The 17,445-nt window shown below is 55.9% G+C and overlaps 1 protein-coding gene across 4 annotated transcripts in view; it reads left to right on the top strand.

Annotated features, from left to right (window-relative positions):
- PLEKHG3 (pleckstrin homology and RhoGEF domain containing G3) overlaps window positions 1–17,445 on the top strand; it is a 45,652-nt gene that overhangs the window by 24,600 nt on the left and 3,607 nt on the right. For 3 of the 4 annotated variants that reach the window (XM_055538354.1, XM_055538356.1, XM_055538357.1), the window contains exons 2-16: window positions 5,851–6,240; window positions 7,376–7,473; window positions 8,634–8,703; window positions 8,976–9,022; window positions 9,129–9,279; window positions 9,362–9,493; window positions 9,729–9,911; window positions 10,133–10,225; window positions 10,499–10,585; window positions 10,816–10,849; window positions 11,198–11,290; window positions 14,160–14,198; window positions 14,613–14,632; window positions 15,064–15,402; window positions 15,865–15,978. In XM_055538354.1, the coding sequence (XP_055394329.1) occupies window positions 5,851–6,240; window positions 7,376–7,473; window positions 8,634–8,703; window positions 8,976–9,022; window positions 9,129–9,279; window positions 9,362–9,493; window positions 9,729–9,911; window positions 10,133–10,225; window positions 10,499–10,585; window positions 10,816–10,849; window positions 11,198–11,290; window positions 14,160–14,198; window positions 14,613–14,632; window positions 15,064–15,402; window positions 15,865–15,978 (1,890 nt within the window). The remainder of the gene's footprint in view (window positions 1–5,850; window positions 6,241–7,375; window positions 7,474–8,633; window positions 8,704–8,975; window positions 9,023–9,128; window positions 9,280–9,361; window positions 9,494–9,728; window positions 9,912–10,132; window positions 10,226–10,498; window positions 10,586–10,815; window positions 10,850–11,197; window positions 11,291–14,159; window positions 14,199–14,612; window positions 14,633–15,063; window positions 15,403–15,864; window positions 15,979–17,445) is intronic. The other variant, XM_055538355.1, reaches the window with a different exon arrangement.

Consider the following 17,445-nt stretch of genomic DNA (forward strand, 5'->3'; position numbering starts at 1 on the left):
CAAGGCCAGGCCGAGGGAGTTTTCTGGACTTTAGTCTGTAGGCCCAGACTCTGTCCCAGAATTCAGGTGGGAGGGCTCCATTGGCAACCAGAGTCCTTCCTAGCAGCTGACTCAGGCACACTTGGTGGCCCCCTGCTATTCTTGGGTGGTGGGAAAAGGAATTCATGAGGGAAAATGAATTCATGAGGGAACAGGAATTTGAGCCAGCTGGCCTGGGTTTGGGTGGCCCAGAAACCCTGGTCACACAGTTCGCACAGCCTCTGTGATAGTCACGTTGCTCACAAGGAACACAGTCCCTGGAGAGCTTCCCTTGTCCTTAGGTGCTTGGGGCCCCTGAGTCCCCAGGGAGGGACAGGAGGGTCAGAGGGAGAGAGGAAAGAGTCAGCCCCTCTCAGGGATCCTCCTTGTCCTCAGGAAAGCCTCAAGGGTGTGGCGAGAGGTGACCTCTGCTGGTGTGACCTCACCCACCTCTGCCCACCCTCTGCTGGCCCAGAGAACCATAGGAATAGATGCTCAGGAGCTGGGCTTCTGTGGGGACAGTGCTGGGCAGCAGCGTGTGTGTGTGTTGTGTGTGTGTGTGTGTGTAGACCCTCATGATACTGAGCTGTGTGTGTGTGTGTGTGTGTGTAGACCCTCATGATACTGAGCTCTGTGTGTGTGTGTGTGTGTGTGTGTGTGTGTGTGTATGCCCCTGCGTGTAGCACACCTGGGCTCAGGATCTTGAGGTGAGACCTCTGGAAGTTCACATTGCTCCCGTCCTGTCTGTCTGGAAGAGCTGGAGCATTTCTCTGTATCTCCCTTCTGCTACCTTATGGATGAGCAGATCCTGACAGTGCAATGAGGGGAAGATCAAAGGCTGTGGCTGCCCGGGTTGAAGAACCTTTGGAATACTTAGCAGGTGTTGGGAGCTGGGAGATGAGAGAAGGTGGAGAAGGAGGGCTGTGCTGCCTGCGGTCCCCAGGGAGGGAAGGACTTGGCCCACTTGGCAGGTACCAGATGACCACTCCCCTTCCCTCCTGGGGCCCCTGGACTTTGGAGCAGTTGCGTTTGGGGGAGCTCCTCTGTCGCTCCATCTGCCTCCAGAGCAGGTGTGGCATGTCGGCCTTCCGTCTCCCGGGTGTGGGGCGAAGGGTAGTAGGTGAAAGGATGACGTCAGCCACCTCCACACCTGGACCCAGCCTCTCTGAAGCAAAATGTTTTCTGGAGTATCTCCGAGTGCTGGCCTGCACAGCTCCTCCTACACAGCCTCCTGCCTTCTCGGCCTGCCGGCCCCTGAAGGAGGGCTGGAAGGGTGTGTTAGTGAGACCTGGGGACTCCCAGGACTAGAGAAGCCGAGGTTGTCCAGAAGATTCCATCCAGGTGAGCGCCCCCATGGGACCTTCTTTCTGAAGCTGGGGTGGAGCTGGAGAGCAGGGTCCTACTGCCTTATTGACAAGAGGCCTGAGGACAGAACATGGGGGCTCTGGTGGGTTTGGCTGGTCGTTTTTTTCTGTTGGAGGCAGGAGGCCGGGTCAGATCGGGGGCACGGTGCTAAGGCCTCGCAGGGAGGAGAAGGATGTGGAATCTGGCCCCAGTCAGCCGTCCTGGGAAACTCAGAGGCCTGCTGCAGCCTGCCTACCTGCCTCCCTGCCTGGGGATGTTCAGGAAAGGTCCCCAGGAGGTGTGAGTGGAGGAAGGGTGTGGATTGGGTTTAAATTTAGAGAAAGTTGAAAAGAAACTCATCTCGCTTTTTTTCCTGCACCCAAACTCTTAAAGGTACATGTCTGAGCAGCTTATGGGGCCGATTGGAAAGGTCTCAGGGACCCTATCACAGTGGGCTTCTCAGGTGTGGGAGATACAAAGTTTTCTAGAAGACTGACTGATGATTGATTGGATTGATTCCTGTTAAAAGACGGAAGGGGTCAGTGAGGAGGGATATTTAGGGAGCTGGAGACCAGGGTGATGCGGTGGGCTGTGGCTTGGGGTTTGGCTGCTGTCTGTCACCTCCTCTAGGCGCCCACTGTCCCAGCAGACAGTGTCTTCCAAGATGAGTTTAAAGACCCCTGAGTTCCAATCTTGGCCTTGGGGTGAATCTTACCATATGGGGTGATGTGATAGTCCATGGAGAGGAAGGAAAGGCTGCCTCTACCCGGGAGCCCTTCCGTAGGCAGGTCTTCCACTGTCTCTGGGGGGCCTGAACGCCACTACAGAAAGGTGTGTGTGTGCTCACTTGCTCAGTCGTGCTCAACTCGGCGATCTCATGGACCATAGCCTGCCAGGCTCCTCCGTCCGTGGAATTTTCCAGGCAGGAACACCACAGAAGGGTGGAGATTGGGTTTTTAGAACCAGAGGGCACTCACACGGGGTGTGATGTCCCTTTTCCCTCACTATCTGATGGTGTCTGCTAACAGTCCCACCTGGACTCTGCCTGGTCTTCTCTGACTGCTCCATTTGCTCTTTACCCTTCCTTTCTGGGTCTCTGTATTCTTTTCCAGCAAGTCCTATTGCCCAGGGGAGAGAACGAGAGGCTTGTGAATCTAGGTCTCCTGGTCACTGCAGGGCTTCTCTCATCATCCGAGGAGTTATAATCTGATCCTGGTGCCCTCCTGCCACTTCCCTTCTCTAGCACCTGCAGTCCTTTGACCAGGAATATGTGTTTTTCTGTGTTGTTCCAAGGAAAAGGTAAATGCGCAAAGGTCACATAGTAGGAGGTCTAGAAATAGCCTTAAGGAATCTTAATTCTCATTTTTTTTTTTTTAACCTCCATTGGCCTTTGTGAGGGAAGTAAAATATTAAAAGCCATGACCTTTATGTCTTAATATGTTCCCCATGGTTTATGCTTAGGCAAAGCCATGGCATCTAGGGCTGTGCTAATCCTTTGCTCTGGTTCTAGCTGGTGTGAAATCCATCAGGGAGGCAGCCATCAGTGGGCAGGGGCAGAAGAGCACGCACACTGAGGCCTGAGTGCCTGAGTCCAGATCCAGGCTCTACCGCATGCTCTTTCTGTGGCCTCAGTTTCTGCATCTGTAAAATGGGGATAATAATAGTACTGACTTCATAGAGTTGTTATGAGATAAAAGCGTCGTTACGTTTACAGCACTTGGACCATTTTTAGCTGTTAGCCATTATGCTTTCTTTTAACCCCAGGAGTATGTGGGCATGGGTGCTATGAAAATATGAGCTTGGTTTGCAGGCAGGTGGCTGTGTGCAGTCAGAGAAAATTTCTCCAAGTAGAAAAGATGCATTCGTTCCTGGGCTTTTGAAGTGTGCATGGGGACCCTATGGTGATGAAGTCCCTAATGAGTGACCTCGAAGATACCCTTTAGAGAGAAATCTCTTGAGAGACTGTGTGTGGGGTGGAGGTGGGGGGCTGTGACTAATCCTTCACTTTGAGGCCATGACCTGGCCAGCTGTGAAGTCCATTAGAGACCTGGGCCTTTTCCGCTTAGCATCCCCACAGGGGCTGACTGACCCCAGGTTTCATCTGGGAAAGGTCTTAGGCCACAAGTCCCTACCCCTTTGTCCCAGCTGGGATTGACAGGCCTCGGGGGCTGGAGGGGAGACGGGGTAGGGGGGTGGGGTGTGCCTGATGGTGCACTTGCTTTGAAGGACACATTTCCTGGCGCACAGCATATATTCAATATAGGTTTGCTGAATTAAATCAAACACGAAACTGTGTTATATAAAATGGTGCATGGACAGATGAATAATCACTGCTGAGATATACAGATTTTTAAGTCACAAGAGGGTCAGTCACTTCACAGAGTCTATTCAGCGAGTCCCACCGCGCCTGGGGTTAAGGGCTGGGTCGGAGTTCGGGTCTCTTTCTTTGTCTGAAACAACAGGCCACCGGTGGGTAGAAATGACTAGCTGGTTCATCTTAAAGGCTCTTCTGAGGAGACAGGAGAAAGCAGCAGTGCTGTGTTTCCCAGGGGCTCTCCTGAGATGCTGGGTTTCACCAAGGTGATCCTGTTAATTAATGCTTTGACTGCATCTGGAAGGAGGGAGCAGTCAGGACTGGCCCCAGCGCTGCCATGGTGTCCTCATCTGCAAGATGAGAGACTCATGTGGAGGGAATCCCCTCCTTTAGCTGAGACCTGCAGTGGGAAATTGCTGTGCTTGGGAGGGTCCTCGCTGGGCTAGCGTGCACGGCAAACAAGTCTCTGTGCTCCTGACTTTAGCTTGGTAGTCATACTGGTTCATCTACCATCATTATCGGTTTGCCATTTGCGGATCACGTTTTAAGGCCCCTGCCCTTAGGTCACTGCCTGCGGCTGGGAGTCTTACACAATGAGTGCTACAAAAGGGATAACCCTGGGGTGCTGTAAGAGTACACAGAAGGGACCCCCAGTTTTGGTTTCTGGGTGTATGTGGCTTCTCACTGAGATCCAAGGGTTGGTATAAGTGACACAGGCTAGGGGTATGGCGTGGGTGTTGGGGAGGAAGTAATGGCCAGGTAGCGAGAACACTTGCAAAAGCCAGAGCCCAGGTGGGGACACTGGTTCCAAGTTGGGGTAGAGGCACAGAAAACCAGGGGGGCAAATTCGAGATTGCCAGAGTGATAGCACCATCTTGACCCTTCTCATAGCTCTGACTTGTGGTCCAGTCACTTGTGAGTCCTAGCGCTAGGGGTGGAAGGCATTGGGACAGTAGGGTGGAACAGATGCTTTAGAACATTTTTCCTGTGGAAACAGCAGTCAAATGAACATTCTGGAAAGTGATGTTGATGGGCGTTGGTGCTCTGGGGTGGGGGTGGAGTGTCCTTGACTTTCCCAAAGGCCACAGCTACCGCCCTGCCTCCCCAGCTTGCCGCTTCAGGCTGGCCTATCTGTGAGCCACCCCATCTGTTTAGGGAGTAAAGTCCGCCTGAGGCTATGTTTGCCTCACCTGGGAGCAGTTTCCTGCTTGCTATGCTGCCCTGACCTGGCTGTGCCGAAGGGAGTTTGGGAGACGTACCCGTGCCTCAGCCCTGGGGAATTTCCTGTGCCTCTGGAGCCTGGCTGAGTCAGAAGCAAGCACCGGGGACTGGGGCAAGGAGGTGACGTGGGCTCAGCCTTTGCATCATCTCCTCTGTCTTCCCCGTCAGTATCCAGAAGGTTTCAGGTTCGTGGTTAAGGCACTGGTGCCCCAGAGATTTTGCAGTCCCACATACTCTCTGGCATATAGGTTGTTAAGAGCCAGATCCTTGACCGGTGGACACTTGGGGAGTGCTTTTTGACAACTGCCAGTACTATCACTGTTTTTGATGGTTTAATGGAGCCGTCGCTCTGTGCTGGGCACCAAGTACACCCAGCAGCTCGCTGCATACTGCGGGGGGACAGCCTCAGGGGAGCTGGTGAGGAGCAGAGGCTCTGGGAGGCTGGGTGATTTGCAGGAGCAGAGGGGCCGGGCTGCAGATTCCATCAGAAGGCACCCCTGACCGCTGCCAGCTGTTCTGGGGCCTCAGCTTTCTGAGCCCTTGGTTGATCCGGGAGGTGGTCCACCTTTCTTCCACTCTGGGAAGGATGGAGGCGACACTGTTGGATACAAGCAGGAATGTCACTTGGGCGTCCTCGTAGATGCTCATACAATCGGAAGGAAAGGACCTCCTTGAGATTCAGAATTGTTGCTTTAAAAATTGTGGTAAAATACATGTAACATAAAATCCACATTTTAAAATGTTCAGTGGCATTGAGTGAGTACATTCATATTGTTGTGCATCCGTCACTATCTTCCATCCATAGAACTTCCCATTATCTTGCACAACTGAAACTCTGTATCCATTAAACAGTAACTCCCCATTCCCTTCTCCCCCAGCCCCTGGCAGCCACCCTTTTACTTTCTGTTTCTGCGAGGATTCCAGAGGTTTGACCCTTTGTCTGTCCTGCCCAGAACATCCCCGGAACGCCCTCGCCAGGCAGCGATGCCAGGATGCCCGTCTCTGCCTCCCTGCACCAGAACGGCAGCCAGGAGCGGCCAGCAAGCCTGACCTCCACGACCTCCTCGTCGGGGTCCTCGCGCGACAGCCGCGGGGCCATGGAGGAGCCCAGCGGCTCCGAGGCTTTGGCCGAGAATGGGGAGGGCTCCCCGTGTGGCCAGCATCTCCCCAACAGCAACAACAACTCCAGCGGCTGGCGGAACATGCGGGGGTCCCTGTCGCCCTTCAGCAAACGCATGCGGCCGGTGGCACCTGGGGACAAGTTCGGCTACCTGGGCCGGGTGGTGCGGGAAATCGTGGAAACGGAGCGCACGTATGTGCGGGACCTGCGTAGCATCGTGGAGGTGAGGCTTCGGGGAGCTGAGGTCCAGAGGAACAGCCCTCTCTTCTGGGGCTGGGGCTGGCCTCTGGCTTCCGGTGGCCCAGCTCTTGGGCAAAACCCTACTTCCATCCATGGGAGGAGGAACGTTCTCCCTGACATATTGCTCTCAGTATCTGCTTCCCTCATGGCGCCTGCCGGGGATGCTGCTGGCCGCTCATGCCACCTTGTGACTTGGGGGGTCCCGTCAGTAGTTGGGCCAGCAGAACTTCTGCGGATGGTTGGGGTGTAGGCACCCTTCATGGAGAGTGGGGATTCCTGTGCTTAGCCAAGAGGGAGCCACAATGAAGAAACTGGCTCTGGGCCCCTCCCTGCACAGTGCCCAGATTCCTCTTGTTTCCTGCCTGTGGAGTCTTAGGCACCTGCGTAACCCCTGCCTCAGACTCCTCCTCTGTAAATTGAAGAGGCAGGGCCTTGCAGGGCCAACGTGAGCGTTTCACACTGGGAGGGGCAAGGAAGAAGGTGACTGTGTGGCTGCCGCTGAGGAAGCTCTCTGCCCTTTGGAGGGACATGTGCTCGTTTCCTAGGCCTGCCTAACGGGCAGCCACACACAGGGGAAGCTGAAGATGCATACGTTTATCTTGTCCCGGTTGAGGAGGCCAGAGGTCAAAACTCAAGACTGCTGGCCGCGTTGGTTTCTTCTGGAAACTCTGAGGGAGAGTGCGTTCCAGGGCTCTCCCCTAGCTCCTGGATGCTGCTGGCAACCCTCGCTGTTCCTTGCCCTGTAGCTGTGTCCCCCCATTATCTGCCTCTGTCTTCACGTGGCCTTTTCTGAGTTTGTCTGTGTCCTCTCCTCTTACAAGGACACCAGTCACTTGATTCAGAGCCCACTCTACATCCAGTGTGGTAGCATCTGATGATCCTTAATCATTATATCTGCAAAGACCCTATTTCAAAGAGGGTCACATTCTGCGATTCCAAGTGGGTATTATTATTTGTGAGGCGGAACCAGCCGTCCCAGGGCAGTAGGTGACGTCTGTGAAATGGTCACAGCAGGAAAATGCAGCCCAGGAATGAGGCGTGGCTGGTGAGTGGGGCGATGGGACAGGACTGGATTGTGCCCGGGGGGCTGCTGGGCTCTGACGCCTCTCTCCACGCAGGACTACCTCTTGAAGATCATTGACACGCCAGGGCTGCTGAACCCAGAGCAAGTCAGCGCCCTCTTTGGGAACATAGAAAGCATCTATGCACTGAACAGGTATGAGTGAGCTTGACACACCCCATGTTCTTAATGTGAGCCCCATCTCAGGGCCTGGAGAGGGGCCCCGATGTCCCTGATCTTACTCGGGGGCTGTGATGCACGGCCCAGGGTCTGATCGCTGAAGTGGGGAAGAGTGGTCCCTCCCTGTACAGTTAGCTCTCTTCAGGAGAGAGGGCCTTTGGGCCTGTGTGCCCTGGGCCCAGTGTGCTACCTGATGGGCAGAGGGGCTCGTGTGAGGCGGTGTTCATGTTGGGTCCAGGCTGGGCCAGCACCCCTTCAGGGACTATTGCACCCTTGCACGTGAAGCTCTTCCCCCGTCCCTCTCATCTTGGTCCCCCACATGCAGATCTCTTTGTTCTTCTCCACCTTCCCCCTGATTCCATGGGAAGCTGGGGCTCCCTGGAGGTGATCTGACCCATTAGGTAGGGGAACATACAAGCCCGGCAAGGAGTGAAGAGGAAGGCTGAGCAAGGCCTGGTGAGGGGCTGCTTCAGGGACAAAAGGGCTCCATGAAGATCACACATGAGTGGCTGCCAGGGCCCCCAGACTCCCCAGGGAGAGGGCACTGGCTAGGAGGAGCAGAGCTTGTGGGGGCAGCATTGACAGGATAGGAGGAACCTTGCCCCAGGCCCCTTAAGATGGGCAGAGGGACTTACTTCTGGGCAAGCTGGGAGGCCCGATGCAGCTTGGACCGGAGGGTGTGGGCTTGGGCGAGGAGTAGCACAGGAAGGGAGGCCGGGTGTTCCTCTCGTGCCCCCGTCTCAGAACAAGCAGTGGTGGGACTCACCCTGTCTCTCCCGTTTTCTGCATCCTTCTGAACTGGGGGCCTCGGTCCCTTTGCTAGTTCTCCCTATCTCCTTCCCCTTTTAATGTCTGGTTCTGTGTGTTTGACTCCTTCTGCCTGCAGAGGAGCTGTGTGCCCTTCCGAGGTGGGTACTGGTATGCTTTCTCCCTCTCCTGCTGGTGGAGCGCATGGCTGTTTTGCCCCCATCTTTGCTGCGGTGCTGGCTCCTTTCCATAGTTGCTGCCCCTGGTGGCGCTCACTGACACCAGGGCTGATGTGTGTCTGGGCACCAGGAGGTTGGGGAGGGGGTGTGTTGGTGACCATGGAGGCTGTGAGTGGTCCACGGTCTGATGACCACCTTCCCTTCACCTAGCCAGCTACTCAGAGACCTGGACAGCTGCAACAGTGACCCTGTGGCCGTGGCCAGCTGCTTTGTGGAAAGGGTAAGCACGGCTGGGTCCTGGCACCATTCTGCCTTGCTAGGGACCTCTCTCCAGGGGAAGCGCTGGGTGCCTTGCCTTGAATATCAAGGGCATTTCGGGTGGCACTGGGGGCTGCTGGGTGGATGGCATGTCTGAGACGGATGGGTACAGAGATGAATCTGCAGATGCTTGGGGAGAGTGTGCTCCGGGGCCCAGAGGCATGCCTTTGATACACCCAGGCTTACAGGCAAATGCGAGTCTCCCTGAAATGACTGTTTTTGGTCTTTCTTTAGAGCCAAGAGTTTGATATCTACACTCAGTATTGCAACAACTACCCCAAGTGAGTAATTAGGATGGAGAGGGGAGGCAGAGCCATCTGGCAAGTCCAGAGCACCCCGCCTCCTCCTCCAGAGCCCCTCTGGTGACGGCCCCTTTCCCACTGGCAGCTCGGTGGCCGCCCTGACCGAGTGCATGCAGGACAAGCAGCAGGCCAAGTTCTTCCGGGACCAGCAGGACTTGCTGCAGCATTCGTTGCCCTTGGGCTCCTATCTCCTCAAGCCAGTCCAGCGCATCCTCAAGTACCACCTGCTGCTCCAGGTAACCTGGGGCTCCTCCCGAGGACATGGGGGCCTGAGGGAGGGGCAGGGCCCTTGAGCCCAAGCTCCCGCCCCCCGCACAGGAGATCGCCAAGCATTTTGATGAGGAAGAGGACGGCTTTGAGGTGGTGGAGGATGCCATTGACACCATGACGTGCGTGGCCTGGTACATCAACGACATGAAGAGGAGGCATGAGCACGCGGTCCGGCTCCAGGTGCTCTGGAGCTGAGAGCTGAAGGGGCGGGCAGGCAGGGGTACTCGGGCAGGAAGAGGCTTGGAAGAGGGAATGCAAGCTGAGGGGTGATGTCCTTGAAGACGGGCTTCTCTGGGGGGAGCCTTTGGTGCGGCCTGTCTCTGTGAAACCCAGGCGGTGACTCCAGGGGGCCCTGCGTGGTCCCAGCAGGGTCTCCAGCATCATGATCCTGGGGCTTGGGGCTTCTCTGTTGCAGGAGATTCAGTCTCTGCTCCTCAACTGGACGGGGCCAGACCTGACCACCTACGGGGAGCTCGTCCTGGAGGGCACGTTCCGCGTGCACCGTGTGCGCAGCGAGAAGACCTTCTTCCTCTTCGACAAAGCGCTGCTTGTCACCAAGAAGCGGGGCGGCCACTTTGTCTACAAGGGCCACATCCCGGTAACCAGGCCACACCTCCTCCTCCCCTGCTTCCTGCCTTCCTGACGGGCCGGTTCCACTTTCCAGCTCTGCGCCAGACTTGGCTGGGCTTCAGGTTGGGGTGGACACAGCTCCAGCCTTAGAAGAATACTCTCCCTGCCTCCCCCAACGGCCTTGAGGGGTGGGGTCCCCGGTTGGCTCCCCGCCACGGGCTTGACTGCCATCTCCCCCTGCCCTCCCAGTGTTCCTCCCTGATGCTGATCGAAAGCACCCGAGAGTCCCTGTGCTTCACCGTCACGCATTACAAGCACGGCAAGCAGCAGTACAACATCCAGGTGAGGGGCGGGCCAGGACAAGACCCCCACGGGCCTGCGGGGTGCAGGCTGGGAAAAGACCCGCCCCTCCCTCAGCGGCGGGAGCCTTGGAGTCTCCCCCTGGAAGGCAGAGGTCCTTGGGGGTATCTCTCGGGCTTGTGCTGAGGAGTTGAGGGAGCCTCAGCACCCCCAGCCTTCTTTCTGCCTCTGCCCCCCTCGGCGGAAGCCCAGCCCATGCCAGATGGCTTCAGGCCTGTCATGGTGACCCCCTCCTTCTCTCTTGGGTCCACCCAGGCCAAAACAGTGGAGGAGAAACGAAGGTGGACTCACCACATCAAGAGGCTCATTCTGGACAACCACCATACCACCATCCCCCAGAAGGTGAGTTCCCGGGGTGCCTGATGGGGGGCCGGGAGTGGCTGTCCCCTAGAGCCAGCTCCGGGGAACCCTGGGGCCTCACCTTTGGACACTGGCCCCACTGGACAATGGGGTCAGTTCAGCGGATGCTGCGGTCCTCTGTACCAGCCCTGTGGGGGGTCCTGGTACTGCAAGGCCGAGGGAGAAATGGCTCATAGCAAGGTAGCCATGAGGTGGGTTTCCTTCCCTTCCAGGCCAAAGAAGCCATCTTGGAAATGGATTCCTATTGTAAGTTCACCCTTCCTGCTTGCTTTGTCCCTAATGGTGCTTGTCTCTTGGTCAGACTGTATCCTGGGGGAGCTTTGCTGGATACTTAGTCTAAAGAGTAGGGAGGATGGGGGAGGCTCCTTCTGTAAGGCTGGGGGTCTACTGCGAGACCAGGGCTTGGTGCTGATGACAGGCGGGACGCTATGTGCCTCGCGCTCCTGGTGCGCGGGGAGGTTGGAAGAGCTCTGCAGGCTTGTGGCCCTGGAGCTGAGTTGTGGTTGGGGGCAGCAGAGTTGTGGTCAGGGGTGGGCAGAGTCCATGCCAAGGCTGATGGTATCCCAAAGGCCTGGTCGTCTCTCTTGGGTGCAGATCCCAATCGGTACCGCCATAGCCCAGAGCGCCTGAAGAAGGGCTCCCAGGACGACGTGTCCACCCACGTGCACCAGGGGCGCCGGCAGTCTGGTAAGGCAGGGACTTTGTGGGCACAGAGGCTTCTTTTCAGGACCTTTAACCAAGTGGGGAACCAACCTTCTACAGCAGCATTTGGGGCTGGCTCTCACCTCTCTGGAAATCCCAGGAAGGGTTGAGGGGCCAGGGGTAAGTGTGGTGTGGATGGGTACGTCTGGAGCCTCCTGCCTTCCACCAGGCATCTCTGACACCTTCCTGCCTACCCAGGGCTGGACAGCTCTCCTTTTACAAGGCCCTAGGAAGGCTTGTTCCAGGCACCCCTTCTTAGCCCCCCCACAATTGACTCCTTCCTCCTTTGCCACTTGGAACACTGGGAGTTAGCCAGAGTAATGCTCGGACGTCATGGATGGTCCACAGCCCAGTTCTGGAACAGAGCAGAGGCAGGACGTGGGGAAAATGAGTTGGATTTCAAGTGGCACCAGATCCAGACAGGAAATATTTACTTTGGGTCTCAGGGAAGAGTTCTGTTCTCCTTTCCTGGGTTTTGTTCCACGACTGGGCTTGCTGCTGTGTACTTGGAGGTATTGAAATGAACCATTTATTGAAAAGAGAAAGCCTTGCTTTTATTCTCTGCCCTTGTAGTGATGAGTGTGTGTGTTTTCTGTGTCAATTTTCACCCTCTTCATTCAGTCTGAGGCCCAGGGATAGATCTGGTTTTGGCCAGGCACTTGTCAAACTACCACCTGAGGTGGGAATTGGGGTGAGAACCATCTCAGAGACCCCTAAAGAGAAAGACTAAGTAGTGATGGGAGCTGGGTCCTGGCTGGGATCCCCACAGTGCGTGGGGTTTGATTGGCAAGACCCACAGGTCCCCTGAACAACTGTGTGGATTGACGTAGAACCTTCGGTTTTTCTGGAGGATGAAGCCGAGCAGTGTCTGGAAAGCTCTTGTGTGTTTTGTTTGGTGGTGTTCTAGTGGATCTCAGACCTTAGGCAAACTTGCCGTGGTTGCAAAAGGTCTTTGGTGCCATGTGTTAAAAGCCTCAAATTGGGAGTGTTACTTCCTAAGTCTCTGGCCCCTCTTGCTTCTCTGTCCCTTCTTCTGTAATTCTCTCATCCCTCTAACATTACCTCTTAACTTGCCATAGCTTTGACTTGGAAGCTTCTAATATGTGGAGGTATTTAGTAAGTGGCGGCAGTGGTAATAATAGTACTACCTGTCCTAACATCAGCTGCAGCAAGCGAGGCACTCGGGAGATGAGCTGTTTCAGAGCTAACGGTTCCCCAGGCTGAGGTTTTAGCCTGTAAACACTAAAACAGTTGGGTTTTGTTTTTGTGTTTTAGTTTTGTTGTTTTTGTTGAGTTGCTAAGTTATGTCTGACTCTTGTGAACCCCATAGGCTATCCATGGGATTTCCCAGGGAAGAATGTTGGAGCGGGTTGCCATTTCTTCCTCCAGGGGATCTTCCCAACACAGGGATTGAGCCTGAGTCTCCTGAATTGCAGATAGATTCCTTTCCACTAATCCATCAGGGAAAGAATTCACTTGACAATGCAGGAGACGCAGCAGGAGACACGAGTTCGATCCCTTGGTTGGGAAGAACCCTTGGAGGAAGAAATGGCAACCCGCTCCAGTACTCTTGCCTGGAAAAACTCATGGACAGAGGAGGAGCCTGGCGGGCTACAGTCCATGAGGCCACAAAGAGCCAGACACAACAGAGCAGTTAAGCAGTTCCATCTTTACAGTGAACAGTGTTACTTCTTATTAGTCCGCGTGCTCTTCTATAGGAGCCCTTCCTTCTTCCCTCTTCTGTTACAAATTAATCGATTGAATGGGTAAGAAATGTGTGTAACATCAGTCAGGACCTCAATGAGAGGGAGGATCCGGGCCAGTGGGAGAGCGTTGGTGCTTGTTCTCAGTCATCTGTTGTGACCGCCTCCAGGCCTATTTCTGCTTCATACGTGCAGAGTTGGGATGGGCAGATAAGTACACTCTCTGGATAAATAAGGTGCTGTTGTCATCATCTTAGATATTCTTGTTAAATATTCCTGATTACACAGTTTAAACTGAAAGAGTAGAGCCTTTTGTACTTCTCGCTTTAAAAACGACTAGGTGTCTGGTTACCTCGATGCAGGTGGGGGGTAGGTGTGTGTGCCCGTGCGCATTTAGAAAAAACAGTTCTTCAATACTCTCTCCTGTCCAGGAACAGCTGAGGCACCTCGGGAGAGCTCCCTTCTGACTCCCAGTTTATAGTGGGGCTGCCATTTGATGCCAGGCGGTCGAGGGCAGTAGGGGCTAAGGGCACGGCTCTGTAGAGAGGTTCCTTAGACCTGTCCTCTCATCCTGGCCTCTCTATCTCAGGTCTGCCCCCAGAAAGGCTGCGTATAAGGTGCTGACACCATCGGCCTAATGGGTGTATTCTGTCCTCAGGGCCTGGGCAGCCCTTGTCCAGCTGGGCAGCGGGGCTTCGTGGTGCCAGGCCTTAAAGGCCATAGCAAGTTGGATGCAACCTCTGCTTTCCTGTGGGGGCGCTGTGAAGGGGCTTGGGTGTCACTAAGGCCCTGATGTGCTCTGTGCAGAGAGGTGGGGCTTGAGGTGGGGGCCAGGGCCCCCAAGAGAGGCTCGTCATTCTCAAGAGGACAGTGTGGGGCTGTGGCCCCAGAACTGAGGGCCCCAGCAGGGCTAGTGGGCAGGCCTCATTTGGGGGGCTGTCAGTCACAGCAGAGCCCCCCAAGCTGGGGTGGGCAGTGGCTCCCTGTGGACTGGGCGTGAGGGCAGCCTTTGTCAGGCCCCGGGGCCACGGGGGCCCGGCTGGAGTGGACTTTGAGCTGGTGATGGGCCGGTGGCGCTGTGAGTATGGGGCTTGGGCCAGGCCAGGCAGTTTGCAGCCTGCACTGACTCTGCCTGTTGCTCTCCTCCTCAGAGCCAACCAGACGTCTGTTCAGGCAACTCAGTGAGAAAGGTGAGTGAGGGAGTAGTGGTCGGCTATCCCCTTGAGCCCTAGGGCGAGAGTGAGCGGGAGGAGTGGACGACCAGCAGGGTGGGGGCGACGTGGATGGTGAAGAGGGGCCTCTGTTTCTCCCTGGAAGGGGGCCTCTCACCCTTGCTGTCCGGGCTCTCCCCCTACACACCTCGCACCCTGTCTCCCTGTCCTTGGTTGATAGCAGGAGCGAGTGACCCCCACCCCGGGCTCCTGTGCCATCAGTCATTCCTTTGGAAGTCCTGTGAAGATTCTGGGAGCAGGAGCCCCTGATGAGGGCTTTCCCGGGGGGTCGTAGGCCTCAGGCCTGTGTAAGGGGGCTCTTTCTCCTGCTCACCGATCTCCCCTCTCCCTCCCCCCTTGCCCATGTGCCGGGATCTGGCGGTGGTGGAGCAGCCAGAGCCACAAGAGTGAAGGTAAGGCCAGGGGTGAGGGGACTGTGGACAGGTTGGGGGGAACTGCCCGGCTCAGCCCTCATCATTGTCACTTACTCAGGAGACACCTGTCAAGCACCTACTGGGCACCAGGCTCTGTCTTGAGGGTCCTGGAGATGAATAAGCCCAGAGTACCCTTCTGTACCTTTTTCCTGGGGTGGCAGCCTGCCGGTGGCTGGCCCAAGCCTGGATCCTCTCATATTGCTCTCTCTCCCTGGGGCAGGCGGGCCTGTCAGGGTCCTGAGATCCTGCCCAGGCCCCAGGCCCAGCTTCCCACCTCTAGAGTCCCCCGCGCCACTCGGGAGCCCAGAGGTTGGGTGTCTATAGATGCGAAGCCTCCCCAGCCCCAGCAGCTGCAGGAGGAGGGGGGTTGCCCAGAGGCTGGTCACGAGGGGGCCTTGTGCTCTGCACAGCACGCGGGCAGTGTTGGCACGCTCCTGGACTTTGGACAGCCCCCCTGTGCTCGGGGCCTGCAGTTGGAGGCCGAAGGGGCTGCCCAGGAGGAGCAGGAGGAGGTGATGGAGGAGGAGGAGGAGGAGCAGGCCTTTCAGGTCTCTCTGGAGGACCTGGCAGGGCACAAAGGCAGCGAGAAGGGGGCCAGGCCAGAGCCCTCAGGCTCGGAGGAGGAGGAGGAGGAGGAGGAGAGCCTGGCAGTGGCGGAGCAGGTAGCCGACTTTGCCAGCTCCCTGCTGGCCGCCCTCCACTGCTGGCACTATCGGGCCAACGCTTTACTTTTCTCCCGGGGCGCTATGGTGAGGTGTCTCTTTGATCTCCCCTCCTCCTTGCATGCTTCCTGGCATGTGCATGCCCAGCCGTGAGTCCCCTTCCCTGCTGTCCTCACCCCTCCGTCCTTGTTCCTTCATTCCTGCCAATGGCGTTTCTTAACCCCCGGCTCGCTGTCACGCCCTGGTGAGCCCCTGGCATTCATTGTTCCAGTACTGGAGCTAACCAGCATGCTACTCAGTGGGCATGACTAATGGGGCAGGCTGGGGGGTGGCGGGGAGGTCAGCACACTGCGGGTGCATGCCTGGTGGGGATTTCTGAGTCTCCCAGACTTGGCAGTTCAGGCCAACTCTGGATGGCGCAGGTCCAATGCTGGATCTCAGTGTAGCCCAACCCCCTTGGGGCTCAAGAGGTGCTGTCAGGGTTGGGATGCAGAAGGGACCAGCTCCCTGTTGTTCTGGAAGCTGATGACTGCCCTCTGCTTGCTGCAGGGGAAGGAACGCAGGGAGTCTGAGGAACCCAAGAGCTGTGGGAGGACCAGGAGCCTGTCTCCAACTCCTGAGGAAAAGTGCCTGAACTTTGAGTCTGTGACTTCCCTGCCAGAGGTGAGTGGCCAGCAGGTGGAATGGGGATTGTGCATACCCTCCTGAGCCCAGATCTCCAGCTTTGTAGGTGGGGCTTTCAGACATGGCTCTCCTGTTAGGCCCATGGGGACAGGGAATCTTGCTCCCCAGGATTCTCATGCCTTCAGGAAACCTGTCTGGCCTATGGGCATGTGGCTTGGTGACAGACAGCTTCTTACTCTGAATTAGAAAACAGTACCCCTCCCTCTGGGGCTTCCCTGGTGGCTCCATGGTAAAGAACCTGCCTGCAGTTCAGGAGATCCCGGTTCGATTCTTGGATCAGGAAGATCCCCTGGAGGAAAGGGCATGGCAACCTACTCTAGTATTCTTGCCTGGAGAATCCCATGGACAGAGGAGCCTGGCAGGCTGCAGCCCACAGGGTCGCAGAGTCGGGAACGACTGAAGCTACTAAGTGGGAGCAGCACCCCTTCCTTTGGGCAGATGCAGTCTCTTGCCAAGGGACACAGTTATTGGAAGTGACCAGAGTTTAGGTCCTCTTGGCCAGGCCTCCTTGCATAGAGCATAAGGCCCTGCCCTGCCAGCATGCCAGACATTTAAATCATGCCTGTCCCACCTGGCGAAGGAATAAGGTGTTGATATCTACTGGACACCTTCTATATGCCTGGTGTTCTGTTTCTTCCTTCTGTTTTCTGAACCAGCTGTACCAGGGAGAACGAGACTCAGAGAGGTTAGGTGACGTGCCTGACATTGCACAGCTTCTAAGGGGCAGAGCTCAGGTTAGACTTGGGTCTGTGACCCAGAAGCCTGCACTCTTTCCTCCCCACCCGCACCACCAGCCCATCGCTATCTGTGGGTTATATGCAACAGAGTCCTTTGCTTTCCCAGAGATACAAGGAAAATTTCAAGAAATCTAGACCCCCAAGGTGATCCTTACAGCCAGGACAAGACTTATAGCCTGTGTGACACTGGAAAAGGGTTTAGAGTGGTGCTGGTTGATGATAATAGAATGTGAGCCTCGTGTAATTTTGAATATTCTAGCAGTCTCAGTAAAGGATTATTTAACCCAGTATATCCAGACTATTATCATTTCAACACATAGTATCAAAGCTACTCGTGAGGTATTTTGTACTTTTCGGTGTGAAGTTTTTGCAGCGTGGACTAGCTGCATTTCAGATGCTCGGGAGTCATGAGTGGCTGGCAGTCATTGTGTTGGACAGTGTCCAACCCAGGGCCTAGCTCCTGGGTCCCACTGTGCAGATGCTAGACTAGAACGGTTGGAATCAGCTCTGGTTCCTCAGATTTTAGAGTGCTGTCTTGTCTTCTCTCTAACGACTCTTCTGGAAAGCCGCCTATACTGGCTGATTTTACGATTCAAATGACCTGTGATGTGGTCAGAAGGGAGTTGCCGACCTTGTTTCCTCCTTTGCCATCTGCTGGGCAAAGGCAGAGTCAGGCACAAAGGTGGAGGCTGCCTGGTAGGAACCTCAT

The sequence above is a fragment of the Bubalus kerabau genome, chromosome 10 (genome assembly GCF_029407905.1).
Source record: "Bubalus kerabau isolate K-KA32 ecotype Philippines breed swamp buffalo chromosome 10, PCC_UOA_SB_1v2, whole genome shotgun sequence".
Lineage (NCBI taxonomy): Eukaryota > Metazoa > Chordata > Mammalia > Artiodactyla > Bovidae > Bubalus > Bubalus kerabau.